The sequence below is a fragment of the Vollenhovia emeryi genome, unplaced genomic scaffold (assembly GCF_000949405.1).
Source record: "Vollenhovia emeryi isolate VEMERY1.0 unplaced genomic scaffold, V.emery_V1.0 DF939132.1, whole genome shotgun sequence".
In the NCBI taxonomy this organism is placed as follows: domain Eukaryota; kingdom Metazoa; phylum Arthropoda; class Insecta; order Hymenoptera; family Formicidae; genus Vollenhovia; species Vollenhovia emeryi.
The window spans coordinates 2,685,380-2,703,907 of NW_011967234.1; the positions used below are offsets into that span (position 1 = coordinate 2,685,380).

General features: G+C 44.1%; 2 protein-coding genes across 9 annotated transcripts in view; both read left to right on the forward strand.

Moving 5' to 3' along the window:
- LOC105568060 (epsilon-sarcoglycan) overlaps positions 1–12,647 on the forward strand; it is a 29,446-nt gene extending 16,799 nt beyond the window's left edge. For 6 of the 7 annotated variants that reach the window (XM_012023428.1, XM_012023424.1, XM_012023427.1 and 3 more), the window contains exons 7-12: positions 918–1,092; positions 1,683–1,930; positions 8,019–8,090; positions 8,620–8,763; positions 10,539–10,607; positions 10,982–12,647. In XM_012023428.1, coding sequence (XP_011878818.1) covers positions 918–1,092; positions 1,683–1,930; positions 8,019–8,090; positions 8,620–8,763; positions 10,539–10,607; positions 10,982–11,006 — 733 coding nt within the window. In that variant the 3' untranslated portion in view covers positions 11,007–12,647. The remainder of the gene's footprint in view (positions 1–917; positions 1,093–1,682; positions 1,931–8,018; positions 8,091–8,619; positions 8,764–10,538; positions 10,608–10,981) is intronic. The other variant, XM_012023430.1, reaches the window with a different exon arrangement.
- Positions 12,648–13,175: 528 nt separating this feature from the next.
- LOC105568059 (wolframin) lies at positions 13,176–18,519 on the forward strand. Of its 2 annotated transcripts, none has more exons than XM_012023422.1 (6): positions 13,176–13,443; positions 14,221–14,325; positions 14,437–14,653; positions 14,723–14,949; positions 15,033–16,234; positions 16,321–18,519. In XM_012023422.1, exons 1-6 carry the CDS (start codon positions 13,191–13,193, stop codon positions 17,119–17,121), a joined length of 2,805 nt encoding a protein of 934 aa, XP_011878812.1. In that variant the 5' UTR covers positions 13,176–13,190; the 3' UTR covers positions 17,122–18,519. The 2 variants fall into 2 exon arrangements, with proteins under 2 accessions (XP_011878812.1, XP_011878813.1); XM_012023423.1 differs by having other exon boundaries at positions 13,365–13,508.
- Positions 18,520–18,528: the final 9 nt, after the last annotated feature.

Genomic DNA, 18,528 nt, shown 5'->3' on the forward strand with positions numbered 1-18,528 from the left:
GTCGACCATACACTGAACTGTCGAAACGCGATTTTTTAAAAATTCTCTTTCCCCTGCCCACCCCCCGATCCATTTTCCCCCTATTACGGAGGAACACCATGTTTTGAGGTCAATGGTGTATAATAAACTATTAAGAATACTCTTAAAAGTCGCCAGCAGTAATTAACAACATCAATGATTTTTATTGACCGTATCTGGCAATTAAAATTCTTATTGCGAAAAATATTACCCCAACCAGGATTCGAACCTGGGACCTCCCTCAATCCGTGCGGGCGTCTTAACCAGCTCGACCACTGGGGCTGTAGGTAATATTGTTCGCAATAACATATAATATTGATTTTGTTATTTAAATATAAAACTAATAACACGCACCTTATTTAATGTTACAATAACTAAAACAGCTAGGCAAAAAAATCACAGATAAATTATATTAATTAGAGAGTATCCAATAACATTAATCAATTACATAAACGGTAATTAGAATGAAATAATATTTTACTGTCAATCCTCTTTGATTTGAATTCAAAAGTAAGAATCAATCACATTCTATTGTTACTCGCAATATATATGATATTCGTAGTCGAGTCATTTAGGCCAGTATTCATAGTCAGATCTTATATTCAAGACTGCCTCAAGATCATCCTTAGATACTCCGTGGCCAATGAAATGTTCCGTACAGTATCTTTAGATAAATTCAAGACGGTCTGGAATATAAGATCCGACTATAAATACCGGCCTTAAATTGGAAATTTTCGAATAATTGAGATTCGAAGTAAAGAAATTCAAATTGAACCGAATTTTACTCGATTCGATTCGTATTCGAATAGTTGGCACATTTCTATTTTATATGTCTCGTTGAAAATTATACTCCTCTGACACATTTTTCATTATCAAAAAGCAGTATCGTTCTATTTCAGAGTCGTCGTGAGGCTGGGCAGCACGGTGCCGTTCTCGCAGGAATTAAATGAATTGCAGGAGGAAGTGAAGCCGCTGTGGAAAATGCCGTCGTGCCCCAGAGACTTCAAGAGGACCAGCGTAGAAATACTCTTCCGAGAGGCCGAGTTCAGATTGGATTGGTGTTCCTTTAGATTGGTAAGCTGCGGTTGATTAAACCGCGCTGTGCTACGCGCGGAAGCTCATTTACCGTGATTAATGCTACATGCCCGAGCGGAGTCTCCTCCATATGTCTTCGGCGTGAAAATTAACTGCCCACTTTACCACTTAAAACGCACTCGCTCGCGTTATTCGTCTTTCACAAAATTATGCAAATGCAATTGCATGCGTGAATTACATTATCAACGTCAACGCTATCATGTCGTCAATATAGTAATTTACCTTCTTCGACTACGCAGATTTATAGACACGTCATTGTATACTTCACACGATCGTGTCGTCATCGCATATTTGTTAGATATTGTCAGTCATCAGGATCGTCTTTAAGTTACGGAACGCGGCTAGATCCGCAGTCTCATGTCAATCAAGCGACTGCCACAATTTACGCAATTTCACGCAAAATGCCAACCGCGTAGATCACGCGCTACCCAGTCAGAAATGACTCGTCGATCGACAATGGACCGTGCTACTAAGATTACGTCTACGACTAAGACAGTCCTAAGCGTTTGCGGCTCGTTCTCTGTCATCATCCTCTCTCGTCAGTTACGGTAAAGGTGTCGTTTTCGCAGCTGGAGGAAGATCAGCAGAGTCTACAGCACGAGAGCGCACGGAGGGGCCCCAGCGCGAACGTCGTGGGTCTACCCTCGTCGGGCATCTCCGAGCACACGGAGTGGCGGTGGGCCCGTTCGACGAAGGCCAGCATACCAACGAGAAGCTACTTCAAGGAAATCGCCACCACGATTTTCGTGCCGGTCGTGCTGCTCCTCGTGCTGGGAGCCTTACTCAGCACCGCTTTCTGTCTGCATCACGAGAAAATGTAAGCGCTAAACGTTACACCTCGCGGGAGGAAAACCAGTTGCTTTCGAGCGATCATCGTTTGCATACCAGAAAAATTAATTTCAACAACTTGATCCGCACACGTCTGCTTTGGATTAGAACCGGAATGCAGCGTTTCTGTTTTGCATATACTTTTTTTATCTTTAATTGACATTAAACTTTTTTCACACATTGACGATGCGCACAAAAAAAATTGCACAAGAGATTCTATGCCGTGGCTGAGAGTGCACGGGAGGAAAATATGCAAGTCGGAGTCTTTCTGCGGGCCAAGTAAAATTGACGCGAATGTTTGGTTACTTTGAGGCTCAACAGAAGTAAAATTATTATTTTACCTCTGTTAATGGACGTAAGAATGGCACAAAATGTCAGCAAATAAATGCAAAAGTAATCAGAAATAATATATCATTAACTTGTAATTAAAATGTTGCACGTTAAAAACAAGCCGATACGTCGTAGCTTTTTTGCCGTCAATACGCAAATGTGATGAAACAAAATGAAGTGAGATATGTCGCATTGGCAAAGGAAAAGGATAAAAGCCGCTCAGAGACACGTGTGATAAAGTGACGTTCACGATAAACCAGAACAAGAACCAGAAATCCACGCGAGAATAAAAGCGTTGACTTCAGTGAACGTGAACGGAAGTATTTCAATTTATGGCATATGCAATTACGCTAGTAAGCTAGCAAGTACGCTGTAATTACCAAATTATAACAAATGAAGAGCAACCGGCTATTATCGAAAACACAGTTTTATACCGAAAACACCACAAAGTGGCCGACCATTATCGAAGAACATTCCGACGACAAATTCGAAGCAAATTCTTGTTGAGGAAACATTTTATGCTGAAAGATTTGGAAGAATGACGGGCGATCAATTTTTCGCCGTGAGAAAACCGATTTTGAATCGGACAAAGATAGACGAAGCTTATACGTGCAGCCTCCCCAACATTTTTGCCAGATTAAGCCGTATTTTGCCGTATGCATTATCACGTTCCAGTTTCCTTTCCTCGCGGCTCAAGGCGGTAAAAACGAACGTTCAGGGTCGGTTGATGAGTCGCCAAGTAGGCGGACACTATCTCTCGAGAGGCACGCGGTAAAAAGTATTGCAATTACATAGTCATCGGGATAATGTAATTTGCATACGTGACACAAACAGCCAATTCCAGGCAGATTATAGACATAGGATCGAGATTCCTGTACACGTGATGTAACTGATCTAATTATGATCTTATTATGAACTCTATGTGCGTCACGTTTAACTTGCACGCACGCGTATTTAGCTGGTAAAACAAAATACGACTATTTTAGCTTGTCGAACGTCAAGCTATTTCGGGATGATTAATGGCGATTAAACTAACAATGCAGATAATTGCAGAACGGTTTGTCATGCCGTTCATAATTTTTTGTGCGAGGTTTTTGCGAAAATTCACGCACTTTGTATCCCAGCCATTATCAATTGTTCCAACTTTCAAGCCACTGTTGAAACATGTATCTGTTATATCCTGCCAATAATTTCTAAATATTCTCGAGATCGCAGTGACTGTTTCTCATTGGCATCGAAAGCATCGATTGATCGATATGTGGAATCATGCTACGATACGTTGAAAAATAATATCGACGTATTTGTTTATTATATCGAATAATTGGCTTTCACATTTTCCTGCCGAGTAATTATTTCTTTTCACAATTGGACGGTTCTTCGGACGAACTTATAAGAATTCGTATTATCGAGAGAATTTATCTCTTAATATCAGACATTGTTGGTTAGACAGATAAATTTTGTTACTAATAATATAGAACATATGTATTGTGTAAGATTAAAAAATAAGTACACATTGTGTGTACTTGTACGCGTTGTTTTAACATTTCTTTTCAGTATTTTAATAATTTTAAATTTGAGAGACCAATTAACACAAGAGCAATATTTTAAATTAACACACGAATGTGGTAAACATTTAACACAAAAATTTTAACCGGTATTTCTTTAACAAGAAAACACAAATTTTCTTACTGTGTAAATTCACGAAATGGCAGAACAATAAAGAACGATAGAAGAAAGAAAGAAAAGACAGGCATCGATCGATCGACGTGATGAATTCGGTCCTTCTCTCTCTTTCACTCGCGTTCGCCATACACAATTACCATTTTGGCACATACAATTTGGTATCTTGTAGCCGTGTGTACACATCTGTCACTGGCGCGTGGCGTGCGTGCGTGCACGCGTGCGTACGTGCGTGCGTGCATGCATGAGAAACGGGTAAGTGACCGCGAGTGATCGGCGCCTTACGATCAATAGTCAGATGGTGCGTGACGTGATCGAGATCGGAGTGACGCAATAGAATCGCTTATCGGCGACCGGCGGAATCGCTCGCGCGGAAATAGATTGATGTGTCTGCGCCGATCGACGTTGATTTCCGATCGCCGAACGGCGATCACGCAACGATCGCTAATTTCACATTCCGATCGATGTAAACATCGGTGGAGTTTTTGTATTCTTGAACTGGCGTCTGGTCGCGCGTCTACTAAAATTTCCCACTCTTATCGCGCCGCTCTTTCGCTCGTCCGCAATCGCGATGCGCCGAGCAACGATCATTGTGTCACCGCTTAAACGACGCTACGTCATTTCGTGAATTTATGTATACTTATGTAAGAAGAAAGAATTCCGTTTTACTTTTGTTAAACGGACGGTTTCAGGTGTGACCAACGGCACCTCTCGAGCAAAAAGCAAATGATAATATTCTTTCGGCGATAAATGAATTGTTGAAGGTTCGTTCGGACGAAACGTGTCCAATTGTGAGAAGGAATAATTGCGCGACAAGAAGGTGCGAAAATTTCACGACGATTATTTAATGTGCCGCTCCGAGAATGCTGTCTCCTTGGAAGATATTTAAAGAGCCTTAAAAATCGATACGTTTCTCAGCGTGTTCAACACTTTTTGCACGCACTTATGCTTGGGATACTATTTTATTTTATACACTAGACCCCCTGTCCCCCGGTATGTGTTCAATAAAAGATGTGCAATAGGGCGGGAATTTCTAATAATACCTACAAGTTCGCAAAATGACATAACGCTGCCTCCAGTTGAACGCTCCAATTGGCCACAAAAGCGGCATGGCCCGGCTTCACTGTGCCGCTGTAAAAGGCGTGAAGTGCCCGGAAATGATGCTTACAAAAGCCACTTTACAAAGTTGCCGCATAAGTGCTGCCATAAAATCTACAGGCTTTTCTATGCACTTATGAAAACGTGGTCTAACTAGAGATGTCCGTATTTTTATATCTGCGTATAAGATGCGTGCAAAATTGCCAGGAGAAAAAATGTATCGCCCAACTCGCCCGCGGTTGTACAAGTGAAAAGAAATGAGAATCTCTTCTCAATTCTGCCACGTGACTCAAGAAGATCGATCTAATCTGGTACACGTGTCTCCTTGGCGAGCGTCTCTTCGTCCGCGTATCGGCCACTTTGCGGGACGCTTTTACCTTGGCACGCAGCATGCAACTCGTCACTTTTGATAAAACCGGCTAATCTATTATAATTAGGCGGTTTACGTCAATGTACTTATCGTAAATATTTAACAGAACCTCTTGAACCATCCCAATGATAATGCGCATTTAAACGGCACACGAAATCGCACCTAATCTAATCGTCTAACGTCAATATTTTTTGCGACGGGGAGCAGTAAAATCGTGGAGGTGATTTATAAACAGCTCACATCAGCATGCGAGTTACGAGCGTTGGGAAAATAAACGTGAACCTATAATCGTTCTGCTCGTCAAGTGTAATAAGTCCATTGCCGTACATCCGGTACGTAACAATTACGAAACGTAAACGTTAGCGTTTGCCGCACGTAAACATTAATCGTAACGCGATACTCGCGCAAGACATCTTACGATTTTACTGTCAAGTGCAGATGCAATAATTCCGCCGAGGTCGCGCTTCCACCGACTTGGTACACGGTCATAATTAGAAGCGCATTATCGCGACGTGCGATTAGGCGGAATGCGGCGCGGTACTTCGTTAGCGGCTTTTAATCGCTTGCCCCGCACGGATTGTGTTCGCACGACGATGCATTGCGATCGGCGCGGCCCGATGAACTCTATTACTGTACTAGGTACCTACGCACGGAAAACAGTTTGTTTGAATTTGGATCTTACTAGACTTTTATTTAATTTAAAAAAATTATGTTTTACCTTAATCAAAATTTTATTTGCTCGAGACTGAAATTTCTAAGAGAATTCTATTTCTATTTCTTCTCAAATCTAGCAGATGTTTCAGTAGAAGTAAATCAAAATTTAATAGATTTATTCAAATTACTTTACGTGTCCAAAATTACTCTAAAATTTCTTAAGTGAGCTCTTTTAACTTCTTTAAGTAAACTCTTAGATTTATGGTAGATTACTTTTAAAAACTTTAATTTCATTTAAGATAAATTTTTCCAAGGGATAGCGTAGAGTTCACACTGACGCGGACTTTTATTTAAATAATAAAAATCATTTCTTTACCTTAATCAAGGTTGTATTTGCTCGAGACTGAAATTTCTAAGAGAATTCTATTTCTTCAAATCTGGCAGATGTTTCAGTACAAGTAAATCAAAATTGAATAGATTTATTGAAATTAAAAATTACTTTAAGTGTCCAAAATTACTCTAAAATTTCTTAAGTGAACTTTCAACTTCTTTAAGTAGACTCTTAGATTTATGAAAGATTACTTTTAAAAACTTTAATTTCATTCAAGGTAAATTTCCCAAGGGATAGTACAGGGTCCACTGGCGCGGCCGGCCTCTCGCCGGGGAACTCGCGGAGAGATCCTGCGATCCGGAGCGCGCCCGCACGCACGCACTCGAGTGCGTGCGTTGTCTCGGAGTGCGTCCGTGGGGCAACGACAATTTTCATCGACGGCGTCGCGATAACGAGTCAATTACGTCGTGCCACACGTGACGGTTGACGCAACGCTGACGCGACCGCGTGCATTTCGCGTGCGGGCAATCGAGGCGGGATACGAGTTTCGAGTCACGATCGATACGCACGTTCGCCGTGCATTTCCGCATTTTTATTCCCTTCCTTTTTCATTTTCCTTTGTCGAATCGCTCGCGTTCCCCGACGCGGGGACCCGACAAACCGTGATCAAGGTAATCGCGTGGTATTGATAACGCGGGCGCGCTGCGCAAACAGGAACAGGATTCGCGCGTCACCGGCGCGATATGACTCATTTTAAAGTTCTGGCGGTTACGCGAACGGGGACAGAGAGGAACCCACGGAGGATCTATTCGTCGGAGTATACGACTCGAGCGGAACCGTCGCGTAACGGAGTCCGGTTTTCGCCGGAATCGTACACGACGAACGGATTTTACCAGATCTCTTCGGTTTTGAACCCTGTCGGCTTTTTATTCAATGACAAACATACGTACGTCAGTTAGAATTCGATCGCACGTCACGAGGAAAATTTCCTTGTTCGAGCGTTTATTTCAAGTTTCACCGATCTCGCGTCAATTGTATCGAAATTCCGCTTCACATCGCGTTAGAGAACGCCCGAGAGTTGGCAGATATTCAACCAAATGTTTCAGACAAAAGGTAACATCGTGGGGAAGGGAATGATATTTCATCGCCGATATCTTTATCGTCGGTTGTAAGAATGACTGGAACATTCGCCACGGTCGGTTGAAAGAAATAGGATTTAATTTAACATTGCGTTAATAACAGACGAACGGCGGATGCCTGTTCTGGCAAAGTTCGGTAAATGCTTATACGGGTCTCCTTCGCTTTTCACTATGCCTCCCGCATGCTCGCGGCACCGAGGCTCGCGACTATTGTGTTCTGACGTAAATGGTAATTAAAGTACCAGCCGTTGCGGGAAAATGGCATCGCCGGGAGTCTCATTGTGAGAATCGATTTTTGTTTTTAGAATACATAGCTTAATTTATGGATGTTATTATGATGTAATTTATGATTGACGCACGCGGCAATGTTAAACCGACCGGACGAGGTTTGCATTAGCGATATTAACTGATCGGTCGCTATCTCAAGGCACTCCCGCGGCGAAAAAGCGTAGACACTTATATTTTATTTTCCTAGGACGGATCCGGAGTCGGATGAATATTTCGACCAGCTCTTTAATATTTTCCTTTTGAGAGAACAACCCGGCAGGTATGTTCGCTCCGTCGTTGTGCAAATAGTCGCTCAAGTTTTTAGTAAATACTAATTTCCGCAAAGTGACGCGACGTTACTAAAGCATCGCTAATCTTACGTTTTGCCGTAGTACGCCGCGAATTGAAAGAAATTATCGAGCTGAATGTAACAAGTTGAATTAATTCGGTTGAAATTTGTTTTCGATTAATTTCACTTTTTTTTCTAAGCTTCTCTAATTTAACGTGCCTGCATGTTACGAAATACTTGACGTACCTATATTTAAACGTAGCGACGCTAGATTTGATAAACGCTTCTTAAAACTTTGCAAATAATGATTAATGAACTCACGTTCGTCGCACGATAACTGGCGACGGCGAAATAACGGCTGGCGCCGGCTCGAAGCCGGATTCTATAATTTTATTCACGCTTCTAGACCTCTTCGGCTTTGTTGCGTCATCGCGTACGCGAGATCCGGGCCGCGAGTAATCGATGTCCCGCCGAATTTAAATAGCCGCTTTAACGCAGCGAGACATTCCTGTTTTTCCAGCGAGAAGCGGGAGCCTACGCCGGGGGAAGGAGTCGGGAACAACGGGATACAAATGGTGCAGTACGCCATGTCGGAGAGAGGCACTCTGAAATCCCTGTCAGCTCAGCCGTCGAGCCCGAACGACTCTCTGTCGCGAAGTCCAAGGTAGAAATTAGCCTTTGCCTTTGGCAAACAGGACCTCGACGAGCTTTAAGCCTTGGACACGGAAAGAGATGTCAGGCTGCAGACAATCAACTCTATGTTATACTGGAAGACCCACTGCCCTCTTGAAGAAGATGGGCAGATGCTCGTTTCTGCCAACGCAGTTTAACTTTAATCTCGGTTCAACTTTATATCTTCTTCTAGTTTCACAAATTAGAGTAAGAAGTAATGTAGACCGGAATTCAAGTTAGTCTGCAGAAACGGGCAAGAGTCAGACAAATGGTTCCCATTCTGTCTCTTTCTAGTAATCCTGATTGGTCATCGATTTTCTATCATATTTTGTATCAGTGAGATAGAAATCGTGACATAAAAAGAGACACAGTGGGGACCATTGTCCGTCTCACCCTGTCCATCTTCCTCCAGAGGGTAGCAGGTCTTCAGTATACACGGAAAGATAAATGTAGGTGCCGTAGTTAAAAGCTGCATGTGGCACCTCGGTTGCAAAATATGGACAGCTAATATTTAGTTGCGGTAGCTCAATATTTTGCTACCGTGCCTATTCTATTAGGTGCGACAGCAAACCGTTTGCTGTGGTTTAGAAATTTGTAGTTATGGCAGCAAACTAGGTTTAGCAAACCATGATTAGCTACGGTAGCAAACACTTTTTTTTCCGGCGTAGTACGGAGTTCGCTGGTTGCAGATTATCTCGTTAGACGCAAATTCGTCGAGGATTCCCCATCTGGATGAAATTACGGGGAGCCCACCGTCGTACGTCTTTTACGGCTTTAACGCCGGCCATTCCGGTTTCGATTTCTAGAAAAATCTACAAGCGCGAGCAATATTCGATGAATATTAAAGTCATCCGCCTCCCACGCCGGAACTTCTTTCTCGAAAGATGCTGCCTCGGATAAGAAGTGAAGAAAAAAAAATCACGACAGATTATCTCGTCTATTACGTAGCTACTTCTGGCGTAGCCGAAGGCACAGCGCGACATCGTTTCTCAGGAAGAGAACGCGCCGCGCGTACGCGTAACTCGCAGGCAGATTCATTAATCAAAACGAACGCACGTACCGCACTACTGTGCAGGCGCTGTAATTGCTTCCAGTAAAATGCACCTCAATGCAATCGCATTGCGAATCTATTACGTGGAAGCCGTAAAGAGGCACTCGCGCCAAGACGGATGAATTTTTCTTCACTCTTTATAGCCATTTAATTACGTAAGAGCGCAGCAATTTCAAAACGTAGAAGATTAGATAGAGAGCTTTAATTTGCTCGAGTGCTCCAAATTGTTACATTTAATGAAGACAAAGTTTCGGGAGAAGTTTGGAGAATCTAAAAGGCATTGTCCAAGAACTCGGGGTAGACATTCAAAGAGTCCAGAGCGCTTAAGAAGTTAACAGAGCCTTTGTTCGTTCATGATGTCTCTGAAGTTTATTAGACTACGGATTGAGATTGAGATTAGATTGAAAGTTGACCAATCAGAGTTTACTAATCTCAAGTTCAATGATTTTTACTCTAATTGGTCAAATTTCAGTCTAATCTCAATCTCAATCCATAATCTGATACGGGCTTTAAGCCTACATCAGATTACGCACTGAAGATTGAGAATTGCAAATTGAAGAGTAAGATTTTGATAAGTTAACATCTTAATCCGTTCCGTCTCGATTGGTCGAATGGTAATTTCCACTTCGCAATCCTCAATCTGATATTTGCACACATCTCCGTGAACCAAGCGGTGCTTTGACATGACGAATATTAAATTTTCCAATACCTTCCAGGACCTCCGGTGAACGCTCCAACCCGTACGTTCGTCCAAATCCGCCGCCTTACGTCGGGCCGAGTAACTTGTAAGTACCGTCGAGTAGTTGCGGCTTTTTCGCACGACCGTCTCATATTCAACCTAGAAACACACGACAAAATAAAGACTTAATATAGAAAACTTTGTCTTTCCGCTAAGGCCCTAATCTACAATGTGCTCTTTGCGTCTAGAAACATTCTGTTTTGTAGCCAATAAATGTATTTAACAAACTTGTGCAAGTTGATAAATTGCACAATCGTACGACTTTGTCCATAAATTTTGTAAACGTTTTGATTTGCTTTTCTGTAAACTGGAATGTTTCTAGACGCGAAGAGCACATTGTAGATCAGGCTTGAGTTTCTTCGTGCGTTTCTAGCTTCACAATCCGCCGTGTCACGTGTTTATTTCCCTTTTGTTTTGCAGCGCCGGTCTACGCGCCGATTTCTGACTATACGAGCAGCCCGCGAAAACCTGGTTCTGCTAAGTGAAATATAGTTCGCGGGTGGCTCTCAGGCCTCGACACGTGCCGGAGGAAGGTGCGCGTCGTGTATATTGCAGACTCATCGAAACCGGCTCCGAAATTTGCAACTTGAATCACATCAAATACGCACGTCATTTATTGTCGGTAACCATAAACACGCATTGCGTCACGCTTTCCGAGCAATATATCAGCGCTTGCTCGGCGGTCCCCTTCTCGGCAGGCCGATTTGCATTTAAGAAATTTTTCGGAATCTTCCGATCGGATAGAATAGATATACGCGCGTTGCAAACATTGTAAAATTACATAGAGGAGTGTTCCTCGCGCGCAGCGTCGTACACGAATACTCGCGTCAATCAAATAAATCCAGATCCGGTTCTAAGCGGAGCCGGGTGCAAACAAAGAACAAATTCGAGGCTTGTTTTCTGTTCCTACACTAGTGAACTAGTGCAATAAATTGGAGTAAGACAAGCATATTTTTTCTCATTCTAGCTTACTGCACTAGTTCACCAGTGCAGGAACAGAAAACAAACTCTCGGTCACTTGGAAAGCGGGACCGATCAAACCGCGGGACCGCGTGCGACGCACCGGTTGCACGCGTCTAACCCGGCCCTGAATAAATCTGCGAGATATCTAGACATCTCTAGTAGTACAGTGCATTGACCAAACATTGGTTAAACATTGGCCCAGTATTTGCTTGTATTGGGCCAATGTTTAGCCAATGCACTGAATCAGATCCCTAGTAGCACAATGGATTGGCTAGACATTGGCCCTATATTGGTTATATTGAAAATACATTGACCAGTATTTCCCAATGTAAAGCCAATATTGGCCATGAAATAAAGGCAAACATTGCACAATAATTATACAATGATAGATTTATATGCATTGGTCAATATTTAGTAATACAATGCGAATATTAGTCCAATATTAGTTATATTGAAAATGCATTGGCTAGTATTTCTCAATGTAAAGCCAATATTAGCCACGGAATAAACGCAAACGTTGCACAATAATAATTATATAACGTTAGATTTATATGCATTGGCCAGTATTTCTCAATGTAAAACCAATATTGGCCACGGAATAAATGCAAACGTTGCACAATAATAATTATACAACCATAGATTTATATAGGAAATGCAAAGTGGCTAATATGTAGCAATATAATGTGGATATTGGTCCAATATTAGTTATATTGAAAATACATTGGCCATTTCTCAATGTTAAGCCAATATTGGCCACGAAATAAATGCAAACGTTGCACAATAATAATTATATAACAGATTTATATGGGAAATGCATTGGCCAATAGTTGGCAATATAATGTGAATGTTGGTCTAACATTGTTTTAATATTGATACAATATTATGCCAATATTGCTAAGTAGACACACCGGCTGAATAAGAGGAGGCGTCCATCTCAATATTGCGACCAATGTTGCGAATATTAGACTTACACATTTCCCAATGTTGCGCCAATATATTGTGCTACTAGGGATCGCTGCTCGAGCGTACTTTGCGTGAAATACTGTGTAACATACAAGACTGTACGTAATAATAACAATCGTAGGCAAGTTTGTATTGAGAAAATAAACGTGTAACCCCGGAACCACCGTGCCTTTTAGTACTCGCCCTCACACCGGGCATTCAGAATTCGATTACCATCCCCAGCAACACGCGAGTTCTCGCCGAGGAAATAAATCCGCGTCCCGTTCTTATCGGACCCGAGGGGGAAGCGAGTATAAGCGACTCAGCTTACTCAGAAGACAAATATTACTCGGCGAATTAAAAGTCACTTATCGTTCGCGGTCATCAGAGTCGACGCTCAGAAAAGGGAAACCGGAAAGGCGAATCGGCTGCGACGCGTCAGCGAGGCGGGAATTCGGAGCGAGAGCGAGACGGGGGGATCTCGGGGATCCGTGGAGAGTGCGACGGAGCGAGGAAAGATCCCTCGCTCGAGATCTCGTCATCTCGCGGGTCGATGACTAAACGGGAACTAACCTCTCGCCCGCGCCAGTCGGGCAGCTGCGACGCGTGGGGCGCGGGGGATTCAAATTTCGGAGCGCGCGCGCGAGCGTCTCCTTTGTTTACGTACCCGATCTAGCCCGACCTGACGCCGGGTACGGAGCGCAGGGACTCCGCGCGCGCGCGCATGCGCCGCGCGTCCACGCCTGCCAGCCTATTCAACAGGAGCGTAGCGGGGCGGCCGATTGCCGAAGCCTCGCACACGGCGGAGCCGCGCGACGACGTGCGTGCGTGCGTGTTCGTGCGTTCGTCGGGATCCCCGGGCTTACTACGTGGCGGCGAAGAGTTGCGTTCAGGCCGCGCGGAGGAGAGAAGCCTCGGCGCGCGCCCGCGAGCGGGCGAGTCGGACGGAGTGTATCCGCGTCCTCCGCGCCCCGACCGTGAGTCATGGCTGGTATCGTACCGCTGTCTGGTAGATCCGGCAGAAAACAGTGGACGCTGCACGGTAATCATCGCCTCGGGCCCGCGACTCCGGGGGCGATCCCGGGCGAGCGAGGGCCGCGGGGGAGGGGGAGACCGCCCGGCGTGCGATCGGCTCCCCGCGGCTCTCGAGGCGCGCACGTGACCTCGCGACGTCAACGGCGCGACATTCGACGCTCGCGTTCCCGACACGGGACACCCGGGCCGCGTTCGGAAACGTCACTCGGTTGCTCGAGTGCTGTCAATTTTCTCCGTTGCTCGCCGAGCGTCGAACGAAATGTTACGCTGGTGCGTCCGGGCGACGTTTTCGAACGCAGCCCTGTCGTGGAGATGTACGGAGTTGTCCGATTACTTCCCGGGGATCGGAATCCATTTCGAACCTTTCCACGACGGGTACCCAGGAGTGCGAGTTGTCGGGGCGCGACGGAAGCCTCGGAAGTCGCGTCGCCACGCGGAATTAAATGAGTCGCCGATCGATCCCTCGTTCTAAAATTGTTCCCACGTTCTGGGACTCTCGATCGTGAATCCTTTCCTCTACCGCGAGCTCGCGAAAAGTGAACACCTTCGTTGACGAGTTGGACATTCGCCAACGAAGTCCACTTTTCACGACTGTGATTATACCCGAATTATAGTAATAAGCGAATCTATGTTTACGACATGACGTATATGTTGACAAACGTGAATTCTGATTAGTCTTTTTTTCTGATTAAATAGCTAATTCTAAGTCCTATTGATAGATGGGCCTAAGGGTTCTCTTAGACGGTTACGTTCCCGACTGGCGGAGGACGGCTGTCCGGAATCTCAAGTAATTTTGGCTAAGCAGTTGTTAGAGGAACAATGTGGTAAGCTGGAGTAATACGCTTGGCGACTCGGAGTTTCTCCCACGTTGTTCCGCTCTACGCTACGCCCTGCCGCGTATTATGCCGTGTGTAACTTGTGTCGTACGTTTCAAGAGCTCGACGTTGATAAAGAGGAGAACGCAAAGCTGGGCGTTTACTGGCTGACAAAGGCCTCGGAGCAGGGAAATCTGGAGGCGACTGATATTCTCCGGAAGTGCCTGGAGACTGGCCGCGGTATCACGGAGCACAACTATTACGACGTGAAAAGTTGCCTAGACATGACGCAGGACGAGAAGCTGGTTAGGAGAGCGGCGAGGGAGATGTTTATGAGGTAAAGAGAGAGAAAGTTAAACGGATAGACGTATTCCACATGCCGGTATACACGAAATTGTTTTGTCAGCTTGTCGAACGGCGAGGACTTTATCACTACGGAGCAGCTGCAGAATCGCATGAGAAGCCTGTCGTCCCCGTCGACCAGCAACGCCGATTGTTTTCAATCGAACAATACCTCCGGCAACTCGTCGCACAAGGGACTGGGCGACAACGATAACGATTGCTTCCCCAGAAATGGTCTTCCCGACGACTCTCCGCCTGCGAAGGACGAAGACCGAACGAGCGACGTTCATGGTGAGACTACTTTCTTACGGATTATTCTTTCGCTCTTTTACCGTGCTCTTGGTACTTACGTGCGCTTCGCCGTGTAATCGCAGGTTGGTCGGACCATGGTAAGAAGATCACGGAGGCTGCTCTGGTGTCCGCGGCTGCGAGCTACGCGCGCGGGATGCTCCCGATAGTATCGCACGCTCTCCGCATGGTGGATCCCTCCGAGCTGGCGCTGGACACGATACCGTTGCTGCAGAGACCGTTCGTTCATCCGTTCGCGTCGCTGAGACGTCTCTACAGCTGGTTGGTCGAGACCCTCGGCCACAGAGGGACGTCGATCGGACGGATCCTTTTTACGTCGAAACTACACATTCTCCTGTTGCTCTTGCTGTACTCCTTGTTCGGCACGGAGAGCCTAATACTTTTTATACCGATGGCCCTCTACTACCTCTCGTTCGTAGTCATGGTGGTGGCCACCTTCCAGATGCTCCAGCGAAAGCGCGAGTTCAACAACTTCCGCGTGTGGTCGGGCCTATTTCTCAGCTACTCGGGTGGAAATCTCAACCCCGAGGAGGCGGAGTATCAGTTCTGCCGCAACAACCTCAAGCCGTACGGGCACTTCTTTCTCGCGCTGCTGCTGAACCTGATGATCTATCCCCTGATAGCCCATCAGTGGACGCCGCAATCTGAATTCACTATAATAGCAGTCACGCTCACTCTCATCACGCTCTGCAGCTTTATGCGGAGGAACTCGTCGCGGCTTCCCGATTTCCTGGCCCTCTTCAGCTTCGGCGTGCACGTGCTCGCCAAGTATCCTTACGAGACGGACATGGTCGTGGCTCAGAGCTGGAGATTCCTGGACATCAGGGTGCCGACATTCGCGTCTTACGTTGTCGGCAATGGCATAGAGTTTTGTCTCAACTTCCGCGTTGTATTTTACCTCCTGATACCGGCGGTCTTCGCGAAAATGGCCGCGAGGGACAACTGGCGTGGCACGTATCGTACTCTGATACCCCATTGCGTCACTCTGAGCTGGTGGCAGATAGCGATCTTCAGTTCTCAAGGTGCCACATGGTACGGCTTGATCAGAGGCGCCCTCGCGTTAGTTGGCATGGTTCTGTTTCTTCCAATCGCCGGTATCGCTTCCGTTATTCTACCGATCGTAGCCGTTATCAAATATTTGTCAGAAAATGATCTGGCCATGAGGATAGCAATCACCACCGTGCTCGGAGGGCTGCCGTTTTTCGCCTCGTGGTATCTGAGGAAGACCAGAGCATCGAGATTCAATTGGATCATCACGCTCGTGCAAGTACGTATACAACGTCGCATTTCTCCGCCTTAAACTCTGTGTTGTTCCTTAACTTTTACATAAATTTATACGAATGTCTTCTGTAGATTGTCCTTGGCGTTGGCGCCGCGACATTCCTATCGTGGCCGATGATAATGGAGTACAACCAGAATCCCGACGAGGCGTCGTACGATATTGCTCCCAATATGAGATTAACGTGGGATCAGTATCGGAACTACTGTCATCAGCCTGCGTGGGAAGAAATGTCGTCGAAAGCGCAGGTGCAGGTGCAATGCGCTCAGCTGGAGGGCATACCCGTCTCGTGGGACGGCTACGTGACGAATATTCGAGTAAAATCAATAAAGAACAGCATCGCGGTCATTGTAAACAAATTGCCCGACAACGTTAGAACGATACTTAGTTGTATGTACGGGGAGCCGTACGAGGAAAATTGCAGCTCGGGCGATGATAATCGCAGAAATGACTGCAGGCGCATCATGAGCATCAAGAAGAAGCGGAACAAATGTTACTTTCCGGCGTGGGATCGATACGAGTTTGAGATATTTGTCAAGATGAAAAACGGCATGTGGGGAAGCACCACGGAGATACGTCTCGTTGCGGACCATTCTTTCACCAATTTTAGTCTGAATATTTATCCGGGCGACAAGATTTGGTTTTCCGGCGCGCTTACCAATAACGGCTTGGAAACGGAATCTCTTCTCGGCGGCGCCGAGCCGCACATCGATTTGGAAGAGGTCGGCTGCCTCGCGTGCAACTCGCTCGATTTGAAAACGTCTTACAAACGTTCTCGGTATCGTATAAGTTTACGCTCCGTTATCCGAGATCTGTGTCTCAGCGTAAAGACTGTATTGAACTTTCTGTTAAATCCGGTTGTGATGTTCAAGTGATGATATTCTACATGACTGAATCCTTTCGATCTCTCTAGCCTTTTTTAGACCTAAAAATAATGTAGCGAAATTATTTTTATATCCAATTGTCATTACAGTTTGTTTAACACAGTTTATTTTAAAGGAAACTTGAACTTCCTATGATTAGACTTGCTAGATTCTGAAAAAATAAAATTTGCAAAATAGAACGTTGGATTAATTCGCATTGGTTAATTGTATTAAGAGAATGCGATTTTAAACAAGTTTTGTATCTATACATTTTCAGTGTAAACTATAACACATTGATCTTGTAAACGCCTTAAGAGATATTTCAGCATGAGACATCTATTAATAGAGTTTTACTTGAAATTTAATGCGATAATTGATTATTAATATAATAAACTACCTTTTTTGCGCTACAATGTTGCAGATATATTGTACTGTACAAAACAGCGTGTTATACGTGATAACATGCTATATACCGTTTAAACTAAACTAAATCAAGAAACTGTTATGTATATATAGCAGCGTTCCTTCAATATTTGACATACATGTAAATGTGTGCGTGATATGAAAGTAGAAAATAGTGCAAATATTTCGATGTTACCGAATGCCTCAGGCAATATACATGTATAGTAATAGTTATGTTATAGGCTTTCATGAATAAGTCATAATCCGCTTCAGAGTATTATAAATAACATATATTTTAAGATTTATATATTTTCCTAAGCATTACTGCCAGTAAAAAGAAAAGAGAGAGAGAGAAACGCTTGATATTTTTGTATTCCGTTTTTGGAGAATGATAGGAGACATCTCTTCAATCTTGTTTTAATATTATATGTAGTAAAAATTGTACGTCTTACTAGGTTCATAGTATATACATTATACCGTGATAAAGTTTTAATTAGTTAAATAGCAAGGCAGTATGCAACCCAATGTAAATAATCCTAGATTTAGTAAGCTATTATGTTAAGTGAAATGTCATTTCATAACAAAATTTTGCAGTACTAATATTCGGTTAGAATATACTTGATACATTCAGTTACCTGAATAAAATGCAGCTTACAATACTGAAAATATATGTACAATGCGAATAATTCATTATTAAGTGTTTAGATGTATAAATTATTAAGAAGCATATCTATCTATAGAGATAAGGACAATTTCGTCATTGTATCACACAACGACAATAGGAACCAAGACCAGTACAGTATAGTAAAGAGATAAGACATAGATGTGCCTTGGTGTTTTCCGTTCGAATGATTTTAATGTTGATAATAAAAGTACTCTATTTGCTTCTTCAAAGCAAACAAATTAATTAAATGCGTTAAAACATGATGAGCTCTTGCATTCTGATGTGCAAATATATATTTTTGTCATGAATGATATGTATTCAGAAATACAGCATAAAATTCAAAATATTGTCTC